At 38.8% G+C, this 26,637-nt stretch overlaps 1 protein-coding gene across 9 annotated transcripts in view; it reads right to left on the bottom strand.

Annotated features, from left to right (window-relative positions):
- Window positions 1-26,637, bottom strand: part of STAU2 (staufen double-stranded RNA binding protein 2) — a 234,245-nt gene that overhangs the window by 84,622 nt on the left and 122,986 nt on the right. For 5 of the 9 annotated variants that reach the window (XM_032784753.2, XM_032784752.2, XM_032784760.2 and 2 more), the window contains 2 exons: window positions 24,539-24,846; window positions 6,079-6,192 (listed from right to left, as the gene is read on the bottom strand). In XM_032784753.2, coding sequence (XP_032640644.1) covers window positions 6,079-6,192; window positions 24,539-24,846 — 422 coding nt within the window. Of the gene's footprint in view, window positions 1-4,356; window positions 4,447-6,078; window positions 6,193-24,538; window positions 24,847-26,637 lie in introns of those variants that run through there. The other 4 variants (XM_032784758.2, XM_032784755.2, XM_032784754.2 and 1 more) reach the window with 4 other exon arrangements.

The following is a 26,637-nucleotide window of genomic DNA, read 5'->3' on the forward strand; positions in this document are numbered from 1 at the left end:
CAGCCTATGACATAATTTCTATTGAACATTTATAAAAAAAAAAAGTTTGCATGGCTGCTGCTGAATGCTGGGAGATTATGAGAAGCTATTTAAAAAACAAAATATATATTGGGAAACTCCTGACAAAGCTGATACAGGAGAAATGCCAGGACCAAGGGATCTAGGTCACAGGCTAGGCTGGCAAGGGCATTAGAGAAACAAACCTCATTTTACAATTTGTGAATACAGAATAACATTAGCTCTTAGGAACAAATTGCAATTTTTCCCTTTGAAAAACAGAACGGAAATTCTTCAAAGCTGACTTTTGACCAAATGAGGTAAGCCTCGGCAGCTAGGGGTTTAGAGTCCAGATCATGCTAATGCCAATCATGGGATCAATCCCAACTAGTACTAATATACTTTTTTTCTTTTTTTTTTTTGCTGTTTTACCACCATTTCAGAAATGTTTATCTGAATCTGAAATTGCTCAAGTGACTGCAGTTTAATATTAACAGTTTATTATTAACAATGACTTAGCCTTAGGCCAATGAGCAAAAATCCAAAATGTAGTACAATAAAACAAAACTAAACCTGGAATTATACAATAATAAAAACATATAAAGAAAGATTAAAAAGGACACAAACCATTAAACTCTATATGATCACCATGACACATGCCTTTCCCTTATTTTAGTAGCTGACCATGCAAATAGGGCATCTGCTCAAATCACAGATATATTATCAGATGCCAACAAATATTCTACTTTTTAAGAGGTCATAGAAAAATGCATCCGGGACAAAAACACAGAAACCCATTTTAACCTCAAGTGGCAATACAGATTACAATGTAATAAATAACCAGTGGTGTCTTCCTCCTGCCCTCAGTCCCATGGGCAGAGTCCGTTACATTTCTCGGTGCCAGTATATTGGCCTTCTAAGTAAACTGTCTGTATGGATTGAAAACAGAGAGCTGTGAATGGCCTTCTTAGCAAGTAATTGCACAAAATATCTAAATATCAGGCACATCCATAAGTGTTTTTAACAAGGGGAAAACAAGGTGACATATTTGCAATAGAAACAACTGTCATATCCTATTGCTTATCAATATCCTCTATTCTTGGCTTGATTATGGAGTTCCCATGTTTAAACTTCAATCTAATTATTTCTAATTGTGACACCTAGAGAATGGAAGGAAGTTTGAATATCTTTTAACCAACAAAATTTACATGAGAAAGTCCTGATCTCTTCCTCTAGGCAAGTGCTGGGGATGCATACCATAGGTATAGTTTGGAAGGGACATGGGGGGCATTGTCTTCCCCCCCCAACTGCAACTCAGGTGACCTGGCTGGAGCTATCCCCCACCCCCAAATACAGAAGTCAAACTACGCCTATGGTGCATACTATAATTATAAAGCCAAATATTAATATTGTGATGTTGCACTTTGTGCAGAATAGAACCCATGCCTATCTCAGCTCCAAGAAAAGCAGTGGGGATATTATCTGGGAGACTGAGAATCTTCCTAAGATATTTGTTTTGAATTACTTCCAGCCCCATGGGATCATTCCATTGGCATATTTCTGTGCTGTACAAAATTTGAGCACATACCTTAGACACAAAACACACTAAGGACAAGTTCAACTAACTTACCCCCACAGGTCCAGATAAAATGCAATATAGCGTGGATTGAATTTGAGGTCTTTTCTTTCATTACCTGAAGATATTGATCCCAGACACCATTTTGCGAGAACCAGACACCCAGGTAAGGGAAAGAGCTAACTTGTTCAGTATATCTCCTATCAATCCTCCATTTATGTAACCGCCATCTTTAGCTAAAGACATTTACTTTAGTTTTTGAATAATTTATTGTGAGGCCCTCCCACTGGCAATATGAACCAAATGCATTTAATAAACTCTTCAGGCCCACTGGTGTTTGTGATAACAAAACCACATCATCTGCATATAATAAAACAGACACAGAGTGATTCACAATTTTAGGGGACAGAATTCACCCTTTTTTAAGGCTAAAACAACATCATAGATGTTAAAATTAAAACAAAGAGGGGCTAAAAAGACAGGTCCGCTGAACCTCCTATGTAACTGGGATGGAATCTGTTTATTTCCCACACAAGCGTATACTAATCTTGGCCACTGTATGTTTATGAAGAGCTCTCAAAAGAAAAAGTAACTGGGGATCTATTCCAGCAATCTATAATTTGTCCCGCAGACAGTCCCTATCAACAGAATCAAAAGCCAATTTCAGATCAACAAAAGCTGCGTACCATTTTCTTTTCTTAGGTGGCACATATTTATAGATCAAATAAGAAAGAAAAAACAATGATCTCTGGTGGAGTGGGCATTTTGGAAACCAGCTTGTTCCTCAGCAAATCATTTACTTTTTTTCTGCCCAACCCTCTAATCTCCCCCAAAGCTATCTAGTGTACATTTTTAAAACAACATCCAATACACTAACTGGACAGTAATTCCCTGGATCTTTCCTATTCCCTTTTTTATAAAGTGGAATAATAATACTGGTAGCCCAAACCTGAGGGCATATTAATGTTGGAAAAAAGTTTAGCCAAAACAGGTGCCCACTGATCAACATTCTTTTTAAATACTTCCATAGCAATAAAACTCTCCTTTGGTGCTTCATTACAATGTTGTTGCTTAAAAATTTAACTTCTATAAGATATTACAGAACATTCTGGAAGAGAACAGGGAATGGACGTTACCTGAGCTGATTGTGTTATTTATTATAAAGTCTGAAAAAATATTTCTCCCAGATTTGGATGACCAGCTAGCAAGTGTGAAAATGGGGGAGGGAGTAGGGGGTAATAGGCACGTATATAAGACAAAGCTTCAAACATTGGGACTGTCTCTGTAAAATTGGGACACCTGGTCACCCTATCCCAAATATGCTTGGAGATCAGCACTTCAGTATTACTCCTAGTCTTCTTGGAACCCATTCTAATGTCCAGAAATGTATAGAATTTTTCATTTTGACAGCAGATTCTGATTCCTTCCACAGTACCATATGATGTTCTAGCTTTTTTTTTTTTTCCTTTTCTTTCAGCAATGTCTTAGAAAGCACTCTAGAATTCACTAGTTTTGTGATGGGATCTTGTGAACTGGCTTTCCTAACCTCCCTGGCCATAATCTGTTACTGTTTTTACTGACAAAAACAATCATGCAGTACAAAAAAAAGGTTCAACTCCAAACAAGAAGTTACAAGGAACAAAAAAATCAGAAAAAATTAGAGTGGGCATCTTCTATACATCACTGGAAATGGAAAAGATTGATTGACTGGAAAACTGCTGATCAACTCTTAACATACTTGAAAAATCCACTCATGGTGGATTGTAACTATACTGCTGGATAACCACGCTACTTTTAGACACACATCATGAAGACGTTCCTAAGTTACAATGGATAATGCAGACCCAGAAAGTAGACTCCAGCACAGGAAATGCCATTCTGGACTTCTTGAGAGGAAGAAGTGACCATTATCTGATCCAAATACTACTCAATTTCACCAAACTGAGGAAGTGGCTCATAACAATAAAAGATGAAGATATGGAAAGATGTATTAGGTCAAGTAGTCCAACCTTCTGCCACAGTAGGGTTGTTGTTAGGGCTAGTTGCCAGTATACTGTAGTTTAATATATATTTATATGATGGGTTCCATCACCTCTCCAGAGGAACTATTTTATTCTCTCAGGTCGTTTTCCATGATATGCAATCTGAATTTATAGGATTTAGATTTTAGGAATGAAAATGGGGCAAAATTAAGAAATCTAGTGAGCAAGCTGTGAAGGGAAGAAGTATTAAAATCTACAAATGTGGAAAAAACCTGGGGGATCCTAAAAGCACCATGGGCCAGATCCTCAGCTGGTGTAAATTAGCATATGTCTATTAAAAATCAAAGGACTTGTTTGATTTACACCAGTTGAAGATCCAGCCTGTCATAACTAACATATAGTGCAAAAGACACAATGTGTAAGAAACAGCAAATACGAGTTAAGACAGGTTTCCCAATAATTTAATGTTTATTGTGAACTGGTGCCTTTTATGGCTTCATTTCAAATGTAAAATTGAGATCCTTCACCCTAACAAATCCAAAGTAGCTTCTCTCTTTATTTTTGCTAAATCTACAGTATTCATTGACACTATGTAAAATCATTATAATGAAACTTGTAACTGACCAATTACAATCATATCAGGTCAGAAAGGAAAGAGATTTTTAGTCAGACTGTTTAAAACTTGAATGTTATTCATTTTATGTTAAATGACTTAACTCAAGCTTCTGATAAATTGGGAGAAAAGTTTCATTTGTTAATGAGTCATTCTCCTCTGCCACTGCAGATGGCAGCTAGCAATGCTTCCCTTCCAGCTTTCTAGTTCCCCAAAACAATCACAGGCAGCTCATCTCCACTGTGGGGCACCAGATAGAGGAGGAGTTCCCTCAACACCTGGAGGAACAGAGAGACAGAGGAAAAAACAGGCTCTCCTAACAATTCCATGGATCTAGTGGGCCATCCCACCTCTGGGATAACAGCCTTTTCCTGCTGCTAGATAGTGTAGGTAGTCCTGTAGTTCAAGTGCAGGTACTCAAGTGTACTGCAGATTCAGGGTTCAAGCCCTGCTGATGTTGCATGGTGGGAGATCATTCTTACAGCTGTACATATTTCCTTTTAAAAACACTTAGGAAATTACATTAAAAAAACTATAGTAAAATAACATTTTTTCAACCTAAGTAACATTCTTTCATCATAGCTTTTTTAAAAAATTTAATTGTTTAGATAACTTTTAAGGTGATTTCTATTTAGAAGGTGATTTTCTGTTTACAAGCCATGCTGTTGCCTAAATAAATGCCAAGCCAAGGCTGAGTTGACTGGTAGCCCAGAATGTAGTTGTTACCAAATTGACAGGGACCACCTCAAATCCTTGCAGAAAACTGATAGGTCTAAATATTGTATCTGAGACATAACTAGGATAAAAAGGGGGTTTTACTGAAAGATAAGCTGAAAGAGTTTGGAACAGTATAAACAACACGCTGGATGAAATGAGAGGTTGAGGGGAATATGTTTGTTGAATCACTAAGATATTTACCATAGTTTACCATTACAGTAAAGTACCACATAGTTGTGAGTCACCACTTTATGAACAGGAAGAATCCTCAAGCTATTATATAAATAACTAAAGGGATTCGTTTATATTAACAGCTAGCTCCCTACAAATTTCCATTTAATTCTTTTAACCTAAAACATGGCTAAGAGTGCCTGAATCTTTTCGCCCAAACATAACTCATTTTGATCATTGCCAAGAAGATGTCTCCTTCTCCCTGAAAGAAGCTTGCATTTAGGCTGACAGAGTGTATGACATATTTAGTGCAATTTAAAGATGACGTGCAAAAGCAAATAAAAACTGCTTGTGCCCATTTTTGTTTTCTTCTTATATATACCCAGGGTCTGAAAAGTGCAATGTTTGATTTACTGTTTTATTTGACTTTTTTGCATTAGAAATACCTGAAGTATTAAAGTCTTGTCATCTTCCACGTTAAATAGAGGACTGTTTTGGAGAACTATAGAACTAGAATGGAAGTCTCCTCAGATCTCATCTGAAGTGGCAAGGGAGAAGGAATGATTAACAAAGAAAAATTTTGTCTCAGGTGTTTGCCAGAAGCTTGAGTTAAATAAAAACAAACAAAACAAATTTGAGCTTTTCTTCACTGCAAAGCTGCCAGTCTCTTGTCACTTATGATGCTGTCATCCCTCTATTTCTCCAGTCATCCATAAAATCAGGGTAAATAAGACCTAATATTACTAACATAAAAAAACAACCTAGCAGATCCCTTACACATCAGTTTAAACCCAAAACATTCAGGTTTTCTTTATATATCTTGAAGAAACAAAAGAGGGCACAAACGCTATTTCCTCTCTTTTGTGGTTCACCTTAAGGATTTTATTGTGCCAATATAGGCAAATGGTGGTGGCAAGAACATGCCATAAATAAAGCAGTATTTGTGCAAAGGTGAGATTTAGTAATACTGACATCTTAGTTGGCCTTATTAAATAGGTATGTGTGGGGTGAGGGTATTATACCTGGTCATGGCTGGCTTCAATGGAGCTTCCGATACCATGGAAAGTCATCTGCACAGGAGACAATGTCAAACAGGTCATACACTCTTTGCCATTTTGTCTATCACTGTAGTGTACCTATAACAGAATAACATAAGTAATCTGCTAAACACCGGATTCCATAAGGGAGTCATGCTAAAATAATCTGTCCCTTTCCAACAAGTTTGTAAAGGAATTCAAAACATTTACACTGAATCCAGTTTTAATATAAAACAAGGAGTGTGCAAAATATTCTGTGTATACACATGCTCAGCTGGGGACAAATTTCAGTTGTTAATCAGTGTCATGGTCCCTCTTTAGGCACAATGTGCTGCAGAGCTTAGGAACCTTGAGGCTCAATTAAGGGTGTTGTTACAGACCTAAGAAATTAGGTCCAAGTTTCAGTTTTGAACTTACATGTTATTTTTAATAACCTTTTATAGATCAGTTAAAAAACTTTAGTGTAAATTACTATGGTCTCCACAGACTTGCACTGACTAGAGCTGGTTGGGAATTTTTTCAATGAAACTTTTTTCATCTGAATATGCCAGTTTATCAAAAAAAATTTTTTTTGCAACAAAAGGGTCAGTTTTAACAAATTTCTTGACAGAATGTTGAATAAAACTTTTTGAAATTGCTGAAATATTTCATTTTGACATTTTCTAAATGAAAATTCTGGTTTTCCAGTTCAAAAAGACATTTAGTTTAGAAACTTAATCCAGTTATCGTAAAAACATTTTTAAATGGTCAAAAATGAAACATTTCAAAATTATTGAAACAAATTTGACCTGAAGTGAATTTTTCAAAACAATTGACCAGAAGTTAATCTCCCCCTCCCCTTATCCACACACATTTTTGATGCACAAAACTTCTGAAGATTTCAACTTTTCATTCCCATTTGGGATGGGAAAATTTGTTTTGAAATCACAAAATTTTTCACAGGATGGGGAAACCATTTTCCATCCAGCTCTGGCACTGACATTATCTTTAATTTTTTCACTGCAATGTGATCTCTATTGAAATGCACTGTTTGGCATTGCAATATGGTTATCATAGATATGAATTTTAGATCAGTTTTTCTTTGTAATCAAATCAAAATGACTCATCACATGGGGAAGGAAGTCACATTATTTTTATAGCTGTCTATCTTATCAATCTCTATTGGTATCAAAAAGCACACACTAATCAGATTCTTGAATGGAATATACAGGAAGATATTGGTCCTACTGGATTTTCCCCTTTGTCTTTTGGTCACCTTAAAACAGCTTTTAAACCTTCTACAGAAAGAGAACCGTCCTCTATCTTGAGGCAAACTGAAGTCAAGCATCTCCAATGTTTTATTAGTAGGAACAGGGTTTGCCACTCATGCTGAACTGATGAAATATTACGATCTGCTTTGTAGCTTCTGGCTTCTTGACGGGCAGATAAAGCACTTTGTTCTACAAGAGGGGTGGAATTTAGTTTATGGTGGTAATTTACATTGGTTACCTGACCCGTCAGAAATGGAAAGGGAGATTAGCCCTACTGGAGACAGACATTTTAGACTCATACCTATTTACAGCTGTACAGCTATTGGGGAAAGGTTATGTGATAAAGCCTCATCTTTACATTTAGGTTAGAAATTTGAATATTATTATTTCTGTGGACAACTAGGAGCCATATTAAATGATCGCATGTGTCTGTGGAATTGATTGATATATAACACTGGATTGTGCACTGGGTAACTATATGCCTTGTGCCTGATTCTTCTCTCTTACCAGATAAACTGTGAGTAGTTGAACTGAGGAGTTATACCAGTGCAAAACTGGTTTAAGTGAGAGGATAATGATGTCATCAGCATGTTGCAGAGTTAACCTTATTGATCATGCTGACTGTTGCATATGTGTGGCCAAATGGGCTCTGAGATCTATAATGTGAATTTTTCCTTGTGCTAGGCATAAAAATACTGATTTCACTCAACCTCTTGTTACAGCTATCTGGATCATCCCTCTTCCCCCTCCCCCCATCCACCTCCACAACATGTGCCTACTAAATTGCTTATGGCTGTCTGCCAGAAAAGCCATACTACTTACTGAGAAACCACAAGAGGCCCCTTCACATATACAATGGCTCAACTCTGATTGATCGAAAGAGTTATGAAGGTATGAAATTGGGCTTACAAACATTAACTGAAGTTCTCTAAATATCAGGACTACTGTTATTATAAGAACGTATCAGGAACCCATAACCAAAGTATCTAGCTGCAAATCCAAATACTGCTGAATATATGGTGTAGAGAGAGTGGGCCAGGGAAGCCTCGGGATGATTCTGCATCTCCAGCATGCCACAGAGCAGGCACCAGGATTAGGCCCCAAATAAACCCAAACTGATTTTAATCAGTAAGTGCTATTGTAATCACACACACACAGTGGAGCAGATATATATCGTACAGTGCACAGGGAGGTCTGGAGCAAGGAACTTTTTTTAATGAGTGTATAAGAACAAATTAATTGATCATAGAAATAACTGCACAAACGTAACTAGCTGCTAGAACAAGAAATGTGATAAACTCAGTGTTTTAATTATCTCCCTTTCTGAGCTAAGCACTGCTGAATGAGCTTTGTGATGCACGCTGGTCTAGTCCAATGGGTCAGGCCATTATTTAGAAGTTTCTCAGCCACTCGCAGTCTTCAAAACATCTCTTGCTAATGCAAGACATCCTCATTTTAACCAGATTCAATGTTTTCTTCATCAATCTTCCATTTCCCTGAGCTAGGAACTGATGGGTGCTGGGGAGTCAGAAGGAAACAGAACATAGTTCTTCAGCCAGATTTCTCTGGCCTGTCATACAGTCTGCAAAACACAGTATTTGTCACAGAGATCTATGCAGCAGTTGGAAAACAATTGTGTTACTGGCTTTGTTGTTCTCCTGGGCTGAAGTGGCTCACCTGCATTGCATCTGGGAACACAAGCACTTCATTGACAGAATGCAGATGGAGACATCCAGGATGGAGGAAGGTAGCTGACTATACATGACTACAGGGGTACCAGGGAAGGAAGGAAGGAAGAACTGGCTGCTTTGTGAGGAGAGTGGCTGCTGACCACCCTGGGCAGCAGACACTGCTCCATCCCCACCCAGGCCCATCTGAGCCAAGAATGCAATACTGCTATGCAATACTGGCAGCTGGAAGAGAGGACCAAATCCCAGTGGCCGATGACAGGGAACCACTTGTCTCCAAGCCTGGAAAGCTCACAGCTACCACCCGCAAGAGGGAGAGACAAATGGTGGTGGTGGTTGGGGACTCCTTTCTGAGGGGGGCAGAGGCGTCCAGCTGCCAACCTGATCTGGCATTCCAGGAAGTGTGTTGCCTGCCCAGAGCCCACATGCAAGACATTATGGAAAGGATGAGGATCATCCATCTGCTAATCTATGTGGACACTAATGATACTGCAAGGTAGGACTCTGGACAGATCAGCAGTGACTACAAGGCTCTGGAGCGAGAGTAAAGGAGTTTGGGGCATAGGTGATGTTCTTGTTGGCTGAGAGTAAGGGCACAGGCAAGGACACACATATCCTGGAAAGGAATGCATAGCCGCACAGATGGCACTGGCAAGGCGGGTTGGGCTTCCTTGACCATGGGATGCTGTTCTGGGAAGGAAGACTACTGGAGTTCACCTGAGCAACACGGAAGAGCATCTTCATGAACCAACTTGCCAACCTAGGTTCAAAGGGGACAGGTGACAAAAGCTCATAGGTAAATAAAAAAAAGTGAGAGGCTGGAAGTTTGAGGGAGTGTGCGGTGAGAAGGAAGGTGAGAATGGAAAATTACGATAGGTTCATAGGAGCAACAAGAGGGAATACAATGGTATACTCTGCTCAACATCTCAGATGCTTATAAACAAATATAGGATATAAACAGGAAAAACTGGATGTCTTAGTACGCAATCTAAATTATGACTTAATTGGCATCACAGAGACTCTGTGGGATAAATCTCATGACTGGAATATTGGTATAAAGGGGAATAGCTTATTCAGGAAGGATAGGCAGGGGGAAAAGGGAGAAAGTCTTGCATTGTACATCAATGTATATAGCTGTTCTGCAGTCCAGAAGGAAGTGAGAAGCAGAACAGTTGAAAATCTGTGGGTGAAGATAAAAGTGGGGAAAAAAAGGGGCAATGTTGTGGTTGGGGTCTGCTATAGGCCACCAAATCCGAAGGATGAGGTGGATGAGACACTTCTAAAACAAACAAACAACAGAAATATCCAAACCACAAGACCTGGTAGTAATGGGGGACACGAGTTGAAGGCTGACCAAGTATTCTTAGCAGCAGCCTCAGAATCTGAGATTGGGGAGTGGCAGTTGGAGGTTGGCCAAGTGCTCTGAGTGTTTACATTGTAATTACTAAGATTAATAACTACAATAATACTTTGCATTTGAAGTTCCTAAGTGCCTATAACTCAAGGGCCCCAGAGTGCTTTACTAACGTTCATCTTTACCATACTTGTCAGGCAGGCAAGTACTATTTGTGCAGAGAGGTTAAGTGACCGACCCATATTCATTCAAGGAGTGAGTGGCAGTGCATGAAATACAAGCAGGCTTCAGTTCCCTTTTCTAATCCACTGACCATGTTCATTCTCCTTATATTTAGGAAGTAAAAATAAAAAGATTATGAACAGCAAATACTGTCCAGGTTCACTGCCACATTTTAAGCTTGAAATAAAGAGAAGCTCATATATGAACTCTGGCCACTTTTAGGAGTAAGCAGCTACAAAATTCAATTTAGTAAAATTTGAAGTAATCTGTTTAAATTTTTTGTTTTATAAATAACAGCAGCCTTTGTAAGGAGAAGTATCATGAGTCTGGTAAAGGAGTGTCTGTGATACATAATGATGCTAATAGTTGTAAAGTTCTGAGCAAAAATTTCAGAATCTTGAGCAGACTTGGGCTAATGTGTGTATGTTTCTCTGCAAGAAACATGCTACTGAATGCACTAGGAAACATCCCAGACACCAGATTCAAATCATGGGCTATATCCTGGCTGCCTCCTTCTCAGAAGCACACATCAGGATGTAGTCACATATTCATGCTCGTATGCTCTTTGTTGTGGCAGCGGCAGCTATGCACCACCCTGCACAGATTATTCCAGTGAGGAGCACAAATCTATATGGTTTGACTGTGTGTGCTGTGTGCAGGGCCATGCTGGCCAGAATATGGATGCGTATTAATATTGCTTTTGTAGCATTTGTGTGTGTCAACTCTGAAGCCAGTTAATAACTGGGCCAAAATTTGGCCTTTGTTTTATCTACTCTGTTACTAGAAAAGAGTTTAATTGTATATTCTACTTTGATGGGATGTTATGTGTTTCAAAATATTTATGTTTACCATGTTACAACTGAATGCAAGATGACATAGCCAAAAATTTTCACTTTGCAGACTAGTTTAATAATGGAAAATCCAAGTGAAGCTGTGTAAAAATACATCAGAATTTATAGAGTCGTTACAGGATTACTACTAATGTAGCACTACTGCAAAATTTAGCCTTCTGTTACTTTGTATATTGAGTATAAAAACATATCCCTTGATTCTTGAATCTAGTTTTACTGTTACGCCATTCACCAGTTATACATACAGTAGTAACAGCAATTGTCAAATAATGTTACAGGATTTACTTCTCACCTTTCAACAACTCAGTTTACAACAAAGGTCCAAAATGCCATTACAGATATATTACACCTACTAACCATGGCTCTGATTCTGCACAAATGTGTGTGTGCTGAACTTCAAGCACATGAGTAAGTCTCACTGCCTTCATCGGACTACTCATGGGCTTAAAGTTAAGTATGTTTGTTTGCAAGAACAGGGCCTGTGCTGCTATTTGTCACAATTATTCAGAAGAAGATACCCGTTATACTAGTTGTCAATGGTTCTGACTAACTATAATGCACTAAACTGCTGTTTGAAAATAAGGTAGCTTTATGATAACCAGACACTGAATGGGGAAAAAAAAAAGCTCCGCAAAGAGACTTTCACACACTACAGCTTAGCTGTTCACAGTTTGAAGCACAAATTCTGTCTGGCCAAACACTTTCATTCTTGAACATTTATTAGCGTAAAAAATAATGTGAGCTACAAAAAAAAAAAAGTCACGTGTGACACTGGAGTTCATGTTTCAAACCAAAAAATACACTAATTCAAAGTACCAGCAGGAGTCTCAGAATGCTAGACAGAAATAAACTGGCTAATAAAATGCCATTATGTTCAGCAATGCACAAATCTTTAGGATTGACAGGCCACCAGGGCCATTCTGTTAGAACAAAAGATGGCATTTCTTTAAAATCTGTCCTTAAATTCAGAGTGCCAAATTCTGCCCTCAACTATTCTAAATTTACATCATTGTAACTTTGATGATTTCAGACAGGTTACTCCATATTTCTGTTGGTGAACAGAGAGAATGGTAAAGAATTTTGATTCATATGACAGTCTTACAACATATTTTCCTTCCATTTAACTTTTTGTTGAATCATTTATTTTGGCCACATTTCTCCTTACTATTTTATTTATGTTAACTGTATACTCTTAGCAACTGGATTTGCTATTTTAAACAGTAAGAGATAGTTTTAAAAAAATGGTGCTCATACTTTGGTCCACTTCTGTTCCAATGACAAATAGTGTTGGGAAGCTACACAATAATAAATCTGGTTTACATATATACACTGATGAATTCAAATCATTTGTGACCCAAGCTCAGAAGCAGGAGTTTCTACCATGTATTAGTCTAGCAAACAAGGTGTGAATCTTTTAATTCTCCTTAACTCTCCCCCCGCCCATACACACACCCCTTTTGCCCCAATGTTAGAATTGACCACATCTGATAGGGAATGGCACATGAAATATCAAGTTAAAACATTGCTTACTGATCTTAGTAGCTACCTTACAATTTGACAGAGAGCAGAGTGGAGAGGGCATACAGTGCAAACAAAATGAGGGTAAAAAGACCCAAAACATGAAAAGCAATTACAAAATGATGGAGTATAAATGCAAAAAGCAAGACCCAGATGAAAATATTTTTCTCAGTCCCAGATGAAAAAATAAGACATAAAAATAAAAAGAAAAATCACAAAAAAGCATTGAATCAAACTGTTTCCTGCAATGCTGGAGTTCCTTGATGTAGTGGGATTACTAAATATAGTATTTTACTAATCTCAGCAGGGAGCTGGCTAACTGCATGCCTGTCAGATGTTTCTAATGGTCACCCCCTGTGGAACAAATCTAAGGAGAGCATGAAAAACACCCACATTTAAGAAAGACCCCTTGCTAGATCATTAAGGAAAGATAAAGGCCTGTACATTCATATGTGATATATAACACAATCATTGTGTCAAGAAAACATATGTTTGATTAGTATGCCTCAGGTTCATTAATCGCTGTATCCACTTCACAGCAGTGGGCAAAGTTTCCATTGTAGCTACTGCATGGAAGAGTAAAGATACTCGGTAGCTAAAAGACTGACAGTTCAGCACTAAATCTTGGGATATTCATAACATGCTCCCTGCTTGTAGAGCCAGCATACCAGCTGTATAATAGGCTTAAATCTTTATTAAAACACACAGTACTAGGTTTTTGACTAAGAAATAAAACACTTGCTGCACCATAAATAGATAGCTTAACAAACAAGTTAAGGTAGGTAGGGCGACCACATGTCCTGATTTTATAGGGACAGTCCTGATATTCAGGGCTTTTTCTTATATAGGCGCCTATTACCCCTACTGCCTGTCCCAATTTTTCACATATGCTATCTGGTCACCCTCCTCATAGGTTACCAGAATAGGTTCTTATATTGCTGGTTCTAGTGGAGTGGACACTTACATTGCTGTATATAAAAACTTTTGTACACAGTGAACTGCAGTAGGTAAAGATGGAAAAAACTGATTAGATCAGGACATAATTCCCCCCAAAGAGAACACATCAGATATTTATTAAACTAATTCTGCACTTGATCGTAGTCAAAAAGGCTTGTGCCTCATTTAGTTATATACTCTCCAAACATAAGTCTCTTGTTCTCAGTGGTGGCTGTGATTTTAAAAGCTCATACATACATCCATTGTGCTCAGTCAAGTGAGAAAGGCCTAGCCACTGACCTTCCCTGTCTCGTCCTTGTAGTCACTGTGATGCTCAGTTCCATCTGAGAGGAAAGTAGGGCTTCAGCCACTGTAGTTGCATGGATCACAATGCAGCAAGATGTGTACAGTAACTTAATTTATCTTTCCTCTATTACTAGATAATATGTGCTGGGAATTAAGGTGTCAGAATGGCACGCCTAAGTTTCACATGTAAAACAAGCAATAATGTTTTCAATTGTTGCCACTCGTGATTGCAAGGACCACTCTGTGCCTGAACAAGAGAGCCAGTGTTCATTTCCTACAAATCTAGTTACGGAGGGATATATTTATCTGTGAAGAAAATACTTTTATTGTACAAAGTTAAAAATTTTAAATATATCACCTACAAAACACTACAACCAACCAACCTGAAAAAAACAAACACATGAATTACTCAGACATGAAACATTGTAAAACACTATAGAGCAACGTAAGTCATACCTGACACAGTTCTAATACAAATGTCTTAGCGGCCTCTGATTCACTAACACATAATTATTCAGAAAACAACTAATATATTCTTGGAGAGAAGCGCCAAATTCAATTTATATTTCAAACAGTCAAAGTAAATATGAAAATGCTGCCAAATTTGTATAAAAAGAGCCCTGTGATTTTCTGTTTTCTTCATATGTACTGGGAAAAATGAGCGATTTGTGCCTTGCTAATTAAGTATGCAGGAAAAGGGTTTGTTTTAGAAAGTTTGTGGAGGAACAAGTGACTGATGTAACTGTTTCTAATAACTGAGGAATTAAGGCAGGTTTGGAGAAAGAAACATTCATATTTTAAACAACATTTTGGCTTCAGCATCAACGGAAATATGTATTCACCTACTCCTAATTCTCTTCTTGGTTATGAAGACTGTTTAAGTGAAGATGGAAACTTATAAGCTGTCTATGTAGTGCAAGTGAAAGCATATATTGGAGGTTACTATCTTGATGAGCAAGAGAGTTGATCAGGGTGAAATTGCAAGCAGAAAATCAGCTCCCAGAATTTGCTGAAAATCTGGTGATAAGCAAGGCCAGATGGCTATAGTGAAGTAATGGGAGACAGATATATTAGCCACAGGCTAAACAAATCCCTGTTACCAGGATAAGCAAATGGCAGCTGCTCCAGGTCAATTAAGACACCTGGGGCCAATTAAGATCTTTCCAGAAGGCAGGGAAGACAGTTCCCTTGATTGGGACACCTGAAGCCAATCAGGGGCTGGCTGAAACTAGTTAAAAGCCTCCCAGTTAGACAGGTGGGCATGTGTGTCAGAAGCTGTGCTGTTGGAGAGACTGAGCAGTACAAACCATATCAGGCACAAGGAAGGAAGCCCTGAGGTAAGGGGGAAGTGGATCTTGAGAAAGTGGGGGCTGCTGTGAGGAAGTGGCCCAGGGAATTGGATGTGTCTTGTTTCTAAAAAGTCAGCTACTGAAGTTGATACTATTAGGGTCCCGGGACTGAAGCCTGGAGTAGAGGGCAGGCCTGGGCTCCCCCCTTTGCCCTCCTGATTAATTACTGAGATTGGGAGACAACAGAGACTCTGCAAGGATAGCTTCTCCTTCCCTCTCTTGCTGGCTAATGATGAAAATGGCTCAGTAAGCTGCGACCCTTGCCTCTAGAAAGAGAGAGAGGCTACGTGGAGGATCACAGTGAGCCTCTGAGGCTAGTGAAATCCACCAGGAAACATGGGACCCATGGAGACAAGGACAGAGCTTTGTCTCACTATCCATTCTATTGTGGAGTAATTTAGGTATGCAACATTGTACATACAAAAAATCCCACCCCATTATTTTCATTCACAGAAGGCACATACATTTCACTTCTAAAAATAATACTGTTTCTTTGTACTCCCAATTTTTAAAACGACCAGACTTCTAATTGTGAGCTAACATTCACTGTCTGGAAATCTAGCCTCCTGTCTGCAATGAGGATTTTAATGGCAGGTTTTACTCATTTCTTCCTCCCCTGCATTTCTTGCTACTTTTCTTGTTAAATGTTTTGGTCTGAGAGTCTAAGTTATGATATAATGGTTAAAACTAAACCCCACCATACTAAAGACTCAGCATCACACTTTTTTATATTTCTGCTAGCTGAGACTTCAAGAATTTCAAAGTTTTGGCTTCACTCCAGTGCAAGGTTTGTATCTAACTTCCCAAGTAACATTAGGATTTACTCTAAAAGAACTTGGCAGGGAGCAGAGCCTGGCTTGTTTAGTACTGACTACAATATTTGGAGAGATCATAACAGCTTTACAACTTTTTTTTTCCCACACAAGTTTGTTGGTTATGAAAATGTAATTTACATTTCTTCATGCACAAAATTACATGCAGGCATTTGGAGGAGGATTTCAGTTACCCTTTTCAAGATACCAATGAATGCAAAAATATTTTATTGAATACACCAGTCCTGAATTAATTTGCACAGTTCCTTTCCACCTGTCCTCCCTCCTCACTGAACTGGAAACAAGAAGACTCCATTGGGCGTTTTCTGACGACAGAAACACCAAGGCATTAAATGCTTTTAAATACTGGGCTTTCTTCCTTCTGAGGGTGAGAGACAGTGCAGGGCAGGATAGCAGAAAGGTACTGCAGACATTTGGATGCAGGGAACATAAAGACTTTGGCTTGGCACCTAGTGAAACTGCAGAGTTCATATTAGCAAACCTACACATGGTTAGAAATTAAAGATCAGTGACAAACTATCAGGAAGAGATGAAGGCTGATAGGTGCTAGGAAGCTTGGGATAATGACTGTCAAGTGATTCTATTGGATTTAAGTTATCAGTGAAGAGATGGGAAGCATGTGGTTAAGACTTTAGAGGTAGTTTTTGGATTGAGGACTGTTGTTGTTGTGTTAGCCCTGTGGAGCATGGTGTTTAAACATGCAGGAAGATGCATCCCCCTGCTCCAAACGGTCAGACTCTAACACCCTTATTCATGATGAGCAATATCTTACTCATTCTATAAATAGTTCCCCTGAAACCAATGGGACTATTACAGTAATGTGCTAGTAAATATCACTGTGGCAAGAGTATCACAAGCTGATCCAAAGAGCTTACAATCTAAGGCTCTGATACCACAAGGTGGATATTTGTACCTGCCCACCAACAGCAGGTTCCAGAATCGGGGCCAAATTCAAGACAAGATGTATCAAGAAAATGTAGCACAAAAGAGGGTGGCATGGATGGAGTATATGTGGCAGGGAAACCATAATAAGAATACAAGTCTCTAATGACCTCTTCCAAGCCAAAGCTCAGAACCAGTACTCCAGCCTCATCCTCCTTGACATGTCAGCTGCCTTAGTCAACCATGCTCTTCTTGAAATCTTGTGCTCTCCTGGTTCTTTTCCTCATTGCTCCTTCAACATGTCCTTCAGAGGATCCTCCTCATCCAATTTTCTGTGGGGGCTCCACTACTCTATCCTCTCCTGCTACAACTTATCTCTGAGCAATCTCATCCAAAAACACAAATTCAATTACCCTCGCATAGATTTACCTCTTTATTCTAGTCCTGTCTCCTTCTGTTCAAAATAAAATCTGCTTGTCTCCCTCACATATCCTAGTGGATGTTTAGCCAACAGCTCAAGCTTAACCAGTTAAAAGAGAGCTCCTAATCTTCCTCCCCACACTCTTCCCACTGCTTTAACCATGTCACCCCTCCTGAATCTCTCCCTTTGAGACCACCTTCTCTACTGCAAACATAAGCTGCTTCTCTTCACTTTCAAGACCCTTCACGGCCTATCCCCACTCTACCGATCATGTCTCATTCATTATCAAGACGTTGACTCATCTCTGTCCAGCCCATAATGCCAGCCTTTATCATCCACTTGTTAAACAAGCTCCCTCATTAGCCACCTTCTAAACCCTCCTCAAACACTCTTTTGCTGTAATGCCTACAAAACACTTAACAACCACCATGTGTCTGGTGTGTTGAGACCACAGTCTACCATGCTGACCAACACTCTCTTATTGTTTCCTTGTACTCCCCGGTCAGTCTGTCTGCATCCATCTGTTGTCTCATCTTATACTTAGATTGTAAGCTCTTTGTGGTTCCTGATCCTTGACTGGAGCTCACAGGCACTATGGTAATACAAAAAATAAAAATCACAACAACATATGGTTACATAGACTTACTATGGGCATACCTCACTGGTATCAAAGAAGTTTCTTATATATATGAAAATAAAAACATCAGCAACCTCCATTGGCCCTCTGCCACTGTTCATCATTAATATTAATGTCTGACATGTCTGAGGAACATTTTAGTATGAATTTGAATCAGTGGCTCACAGCATCTCTGTGATAAAGTGGTGTTCTCAGTTAGGCCCTAATCCCACAACTGATACCAGTCAGGTGGACTGCTGTGTTTGTACAGGTCTTCACAGATTTCAGTGCGGCTCCTTGCAGGCACAGCAGTCTACCCACATGATGATGTAGGACTGGAGCCTTAAATATTTTTTTGCCCCTGGTATGGATGAAATACAATGTGCTTTAACAGCCTTCTTTCAAAACTCATCTAGATTGGGTCACTTTAGATAGCCTTGAAAAGGTTTTTAAAAAATAATTTTATTCTAATTATGGCTTGACCGCTCTGGAAGCAAGACCGTTTTCAAAATAGATTTTTGAAAGCTGTTTGCTAACAGTCTTCCAATGCATTTTACATTAATGATGCTAGGAAGCCTGGGTTTTATAATTCCCACAGCCTCCTTTCCTTTATGTATTGTTTATGCTTTTCCACTCAAACTGGCTAAGAGACTTTTGTATTGTTCCAGTACTGGAACATTTGCTAGGGGTCTAGTTTCCAGGCCAATAATAGCTACAAATGTTTCTGCAGTTGAAGGACTGGAGTCGAGAACTGTATCATTTGGTTTTATGTTCTAGATTTGGTTCCATTCCCCATGATCAGCATCAGCCAGACTTTCCTCAAGAAATAATTCTTTAGGACTTCTCCCCTTTCCATGGAAACTTTGAATATATGTGCTATTATAATAATTAACAACTAAAGCTACAATGAAAGTTACATCCAGGTTTCTGTTATAACCTCCCATTTTCATATGTTCTCAACTTTTCCCAACCACTTTTTTCAGGCTGAAACTTTGCAAGTTTATCTCAGCTGAAAGGGTAGGTTTTTTGTTTATTAAAAGGAAACTCTGAGGAAAATCTACCAATCATTTTTGATCATTCTCTGAGAAGGGAAACATTTCTTTCAGTTTACCACCCTCCCCAACCAAATGACCATTGGATCACAACTACTAAAAAATGGCTAAAATTCAAATTTTTCAAACTTGGTGTTTGGTTAGGCCTCATTGAAGAAATGTCTCTCACCCATCACTTCATTCTGCTTCTTGAGTGCTTTGGACAGGCTGCTGGAGGAAGCAGTAAGCAGCATTGGAGAAGCATGTTATGGTGGGGTAAGGAGGACAGAAAACAGCTGTGGCAAGAGTGGTAAATGCCCTCCTTCCTTCCAGCATGTTGGAGGAAGAATGAGATGTCTCCTTTTACACAGCAGCAAGGCGGAAGAAAGGCTTTTCCCAACAGATGGGTGCAAGTAAGAAAGAGTAAAGCCTTCCTGCTCCCAGCAGCTAGGAAAGAGGAATGGAAATGTAGGCAAGAGAGTGATGAAGCTCCTATGCCCTCTCTTTCGGAAGCTGCAGATGGAAGCGATGGGAACTCTCTATTTGTAAGCCAAGGTGATATGCAGAGGTGTGGCATGCATTCTGTAAGCTACCTGGAATAAACACTGTAACAGGAAATGTCCTATGATCTCCTGCCTAGAAGCCAGGTGGCCGTCTTCTGAATGTGCTGCCTCTGAGCCCTGTTTGATGGGCTCCCTCATCTTCTAACCCAGCTGACATTACTGCTCTGTCCACTCTTCCTATGCAGCAAGAACATCCTGTTCGGAATGAGAACACTCTCATTTCTTCAGCATGCTACCATACTTCAGTTCAGAAGCATAAGAACCATTCTGTTAATTTTTGCTCTTACAGCTGTTTGAATTTGGGTAATTGGAGGATGCTCAATAATTTTCTTGGTGGTTTTTATCCCTAATCTAATGAGCACACACAGTATGCAACTGCATGTCTGAAAGCTAACCCACAGAACTTTGTTTTTCAGTGTTCAAATGTCTGGTAAATATCTCACTGGAGCCTACTTCCTATTTACCACTGCTACATTTTTGTGATATTATGAGTTTAAGGATAACTTCAAAATGTAGTATTAGTGGCCAGATTCTTCCCCTGTCGACTCCACCTGCACCTCTCATGGTGCTGGAGTACAGGAGTTGATGGGAGAGTGCTAGGGGATTGATTTATCGCGTCCAGACTAGACTCCATAAATCGACCCCTGCTGGATTGATCGCTGCCTGCCAATCAGCAGGTAGTGTAGACATACCCTTAGGTGCTTTTGAAGATTTTATCCATGGTCCCCATTCCAAGGATCTTACAATCAGAGACCAATCTGAATTTCTAATCCAAACCATATATTTCAATCAGATCCAATTCCTAGGTCCAGACAAGACGGGATTGATAGCCATATCCAGATCGCCACAAAGTTTGGACTATTAGGATATACTTCTTGATTTCAGTCAGTTCTGGTTGGGCCTCTCTCTGCTTACACCTCAAGGCCATGATCCTTACACGAGTGCTGAACTTTGTGCACCAAGAGTAGTACTATTGACTTCAGAGAGTCCAGTGGGACTTCTCATGGGCACGAAGTTAGTCATAAGTGTAAGTCTTTGCAGGACTTGCACCTAAATCAGACACAAATACTTGACACACAAAATGCTACATTTTAGTGAGGTGAGGATCACTTGAAAAATGCCCAGCAATGCAATTTAAGTAAATAGTGTATAAAATGGAATAGTTAATAAACAAACAGAAGTGGGGAAATAGTTATACTGTGCAAGCACTTCAATCAGTGATAAATTCAAACAGAAGCTCCTATGAGAGAGCCCTGATAGTGAAAACATGAATGTATCTAAGGCCCTGATCCTGAGATCACTGCATGTAGGTGCACTACTGAAGCGAATGGGGCCCCACACGGTTGCATCATTGTGTCCACACTCAGCGATTGCAGGATGGGTCCAAAAATTATGGTACCTTGAGAAAACCTCCCATTGGATTAACTGATGGACTCCAACTAACTCCAATGAGTGTTTTGTATTAGTAAGAACTACAGGGTTAGACCATTAATGTGTAAACTGTTTCTGTAGAGACTTCAATTTCAACAAACTCTGAAATAATTTACTACACTTAAACTGTCAGCAAATGTGTTAACTTCTCTATTCCAGTTACAAAGCAGTAAATAAAAAAAGTTATTTAAAAATAACTACTTTAACCAAAGCTTAATTTTCCTTTAAGCAATCACTCAGCAATCGTCTGCAAAATAATTAACTTGTAGATCATTTGCATACATATTTTATAAAATAAGTATTAAGAATGCTTTATTCAGACTTTGTAAAGGCTTATTTGTGAAGTATTTGGCTTAATTAAGAATAGTAATCTGAACTTTGCCATTCTTGGAAATTATCCATGGATAGCATCTGTATTATGGTGAGAGCTGCTATCTACCATTTCCAATTTCTTTGGAATAAGAAGTCAAGAAAATTTAATACACTTTTTAAAGCGCTTTTCCATGTATTGGTCCCGATAGCTTTAACTATTAATAGTTTGTAACACACCATGACTATGTCATATACAATTGGTTCAGAAGAATTTAAATTAAATAGCCACATAACAAAAGGCTTCCTCTTCAGCTAAAGAAGTTGAAAGAAATATAAAAAATTCAATAAAGCAAATATTTGTTTACATTTACAATAATAAAACTTCAGTCGTATTTATTTTTTTAAAAAAAATACATTAAAACAAAATGTATTTGTTGATCATGAAAGACAAAACTACTGTTACTATGTGGACCAGAACACACATACATGTTAACAGTTCAAAAATCATTTCAGGGCATTCAGGAAACATGAAACAAGCTACCTGTTTGTGAATGTACTATTTTTCTACTTGGTAAATATGCCTGAGAAAGTTAACCTGTAAAGAAATAGTCTTTTAAACTCTTAAACACAAAGAGCTTTCTACAGTGAAATGGTGAAAAGACCTGTGATATGCACCTGACAGGCCACTAAGCCATTTCCCACAGAGATTCTGTTCACTGCTCCACCTCAGTTCAGTGATCCAGCAGTGGCACGGAGTTTCACATCAATAACAAATTCATTCAACCAAGGCATTAAAAAAGTATGGTGATATGATGTAAAATCACCAGTTTATATACAGAGGATATGTGGAAATCAAATAGATTCTCTACCAAAGTTAGTGTATTGTTGTGCAGTATTATGGATAAATAAAAAGTAAAGATAAAGCAAGGATTACATGTCTGGCTCAAGTTAAGACCCTTTTAAAAACTACAATTTCAACACAATCATCTAGAATCAAAGAATGAAAAATCAGGACAAACACAAATTATTTTACAGTAGCCACATACTACAGTTAAGTAGGAATCAATGTGTAGCTTGGGAAAATAGTACCATAAATTGTGCTTTGGGTATATGAAAATAAAATACTACAAGCAGTCTGACAAGATGTGAAAGGAAGCAGTGAAAACATTAGGGATTGAATTTCCTTTCATCAGGATTTGTCTGCTCCTACTGTATGCAGATGACAAATGGAACTCAGAAATACAAGATATTTAACTCTTATTAGTAATTTAATTCTACTGTAATGGGGTTTAGATTTTTGCCTCTTCTTGTATTAAAAGAAATAAAAACTAATCTAAAGCTATATACTGAGGATTGTTCAGAATCGGAGTGCGTGTTTTCTTCATTAAGAACAATGGGCCCATTCCAGTTGGTGCAAATCGATGTAGCTCTGTTGAAGTCAATGGATCTATGCCAATTTATGGAACACAGTGCCTGACACTATGCCTCCAATTTTAGCGGTCCTGTTGAAATGATTACAAGCAACTGCATACTCTGTAAATTACATGGGCGTGAATAAAACCAATCATGGGCATACAAAAATTCTAATAGAAACCTTTAATTTTCATAATTTAGTTAAGCAGATAATACATGATCATACTACATGAGCTAAATCATATGAAACAAAGTTATCAAACAAAACAAATTTGTAAGTCTGAGGAGAAAAAAACCACGACAGTAAAACGATGGAATTTTAGCAGACAGCCAGTCCTACCCTCCAATACTGAAACACATTAAAATATACTATTGCACATATGTATGTATTTTTCTGAGTGTGATCATGAGGCAGCTTCCTTCCCCCTCTTTGTAGCACTGCACAAATGGCTAGGTGCATTACGGAGGTTTTTTACTGGCCTATGAAGTATAAGGTATTGCCCACTGCTGGAGACAGGTTATAAGACTTGGACTAGTTAACTGATCCAGTATGGTAAATCCTATGTTATTCTTTCACTAGTACTGGCCATGGCATCAAGAGCACTCTATGCTGCTCTGACACCAGACACGCTGTTAAGTTACACCTTCCAATCAGCACTTCATTCTTCAGTCTACTTGTAGCATGTGCAGAGAGGAAAGCAAAACACCAATTATTAGGAGTACCATAAGGGCCCCGATCCAGCAATGCCTTTAAACAAGTGCTTAACTTTATGTATGTGAGTAGTCTCACTGATATCAATGGCATTATTCACATGCTTAACATTAAGCACAAGCTTAAGTGCTTTGCTGGACCAGGTCCTAAGAGAAGAGCCAGTATCAGAACAGAAGGAGTCCACTGAGAGGAGGAGACGCACAAAGCAGTGCAAGGGAAGTGGAAAGCATCTTTTAAGTTAATAATTGTTTAAGGAGGACAAATGGGGAGAAAGATGGGCTAAGATTATATCTATACTGCAATCACGGGTTGTGACTGCAGCTCAAGCAGACATTCCTTAGCTAGCTAGCTTGGGTCCTGGAAAAGTGAAACCCTAGCAGCGCACACTTCGGTGCAGGCTGTGCAAGCCCATCTGGAACCCTGGGTAATTACTCACATGGCTGGCCTGCACTGAAACACATGGTGCCACAGTTTCACGTTTTCAGTATGTGAGCTAGCTAGGTTAAAGCTGGCTTGGGTCGGTCTCCTTGAGTTGTAATCACAGCTGCAACCCCATACTTGTACTACAGACATACACAATATACATTCTCCTCCTCTGTGTAAGGGGGAATCCCCTTGATCCGGAAACTTTCTTAGAGTCCCTGCTAATTTTACAAGATAAATGGCATGCGTGGTCATACTCTAGAGGGCAAGAGGGAAATCCTAGATGGCAATGCTATGATTCTGGCTGAAGAGCTTCATTTTCCTCCTCCCATACCTGAAAGCCTTGAATCCTTGCCAAATACTCCAGCTGTTTTGAAGGCTGCACTGCAGAACAGGGGGAAGTAGGAGATATTCCTTTTAGACCTATGGCTTCTGCAGTCGGGGATGTTCCATTCATAAGGAGTTCCCTGGCAATTGTAGCTGTACTATTAGTAGCAGCAGATATGCTGAAGAAAGAGCTAGAAGTCTGGCTCATTTCTTTGGATGACAAATAGCTTCCAGCAGTGCCAGGGGCTGCTTTGTTGCGGCTTGCTTCCATCTCTTGATAAACATCAGGTGAGAGATGGAGAATTCCCTTTGGCGCTGAAAATGAAAGCAAAGACCATTCTCATGACACTTGCAGTGAGTTAAAGATGGACAACAACTATACCATTATCAGTTTAGATGCTTCCCACCTGAAAACAAACTGTATACTTATAAGCAATGGGCCTTTTGCAGTAGTAACTGCAAGTCAGAATGCATAATCTACCCGATTATAACCAAAACTGGTTTTAAATGGACATTAAAGGGAAGGATTTTTTTTTTTTTAAAAGGTCCTAAATGTGGCCTCTAAAACTGTGCTTGAAATTCAGCATTAACAGACCATCTGGCATGCACAAATGAGGTACTTAGATGTCAGAACTAACAAGACATAGCCACACCACAGAAAATAACAACACAATCTTTATTTTGTTGTAATCTTCTTCCTTCCTACATCATTGTCTGTTTGTAGTCATTTTCTGTGCTAACATGCCTTATTTAGGCCGCATACCTTTCAGTGAAGGAAACTGTCTTCTTTTTTTAAGCATTATGGACACCCGTGACACAGTATATATTGTAAATAATATCTTTGACTTGCACTTGAGAAGATGTATTCTTTGCTCAGTGTGAATGTATATCACCCACTTACACCATAGGAATTATGCTATGTATTAGAGACCCAAAGAATTTATTCACATGCAATTATGGAAAATCCTTCAATATCGCTAATGACGTGTAGTTAAGGACAATTGCTCTTGATAACTACATTTCAGAATTTTAAATAATCTTTTTAGACAATGAAGTCCCAATCCTGCACACACGTGCACCTGAATAACTTGACATACTTGAGGAAATCAACCGAGATTCTCATGTGTGCAAGACTGTTCAGGATCAGGGTTTAAGTGAGGCAGTCTTAGTGTACAGTCAAGCTATGTTTTGAAAAATAAATGATATCTATTTTGCAGATAGTTTAAAAGGTAGTGAAGAACATGAAAATGTTTTATTAAATTACAACAAACATATTGGAGCCTTCTGTTGGTAGCAGTCAGACTGTCTAAAATATGACATTTGTGACACCTGGCAGTAGGGAGTCCATTTTACAGTGGTAAACCAGTTCGGCAACTAGTTTAGCAATGAGAAGAAAAATGCTATGGTTCAAAGTTTATAGATTATTTTTTATTTGCAATGCATCTGAATGTCATTTTAAGATTGCAGGACAGTCTTAAAGAAGAATTGAAACTGTGGGTTTCCCTAATCTCAGTGGCACAAATGCTACTTTTTAAACAAGATGTCTGCTCCCCGGAGTAGATTCGAAATACACCTCTACCCTGATAAAACGCTGTCCTTCGGAGCCAAAAAAACCTTACCGTGTTATAGGTGAAACCGCATTATATCAAACTTTGATCCGCCAGAGTGCGCAGCCCTGCCCCCAGGAGCACTGCTTTACCATGTTATATCCGAATTCGTGTTATATAGGGTTGCGTTATATTGGGGTAGAGGTGTACAAGCTATAATTAAAATCCTTACATTCAAATAAATGGTGAACATGCTTCCTTGTTGAAGTTTCAGACTGCTATCTGAGCAAACTGGTTATAGGTGTGTCTTGTAATTGCTTTACTCAGTTTGACTTTTAACTCATTATAAACCTCATATGATTAGACCACAATCTAATATCGCTGATTAAAGGCATGAAAAGGTTTCATGAAGTATTTGGTTATATTGTTAAAATGCAAATAGTTTAGTGACTGCAGTGATTAATTTCACAACAGGAGATGTAATGTGTGGTTCAACTGTCTGACCTTGCAAACCATATTCACATAAGTATACAGACTCACACAAGCCCCACTAACAGAA

The sequence above is a fragment of the Chelonoidis abingdonii genome, chromosome 2 (assembly GCF_003597395.2).
Source record: "Chelonoidis abingdonii isolate Lonesome George chromosome 2, CheloAbing_2.0, whole genome shotgun sequence".
Lineage (NCBI taxonomy): Eukaryota > Metazoa > Chordata > Testudines > Testudinidae > Chelonoidis > Chelonoidis abingdonii.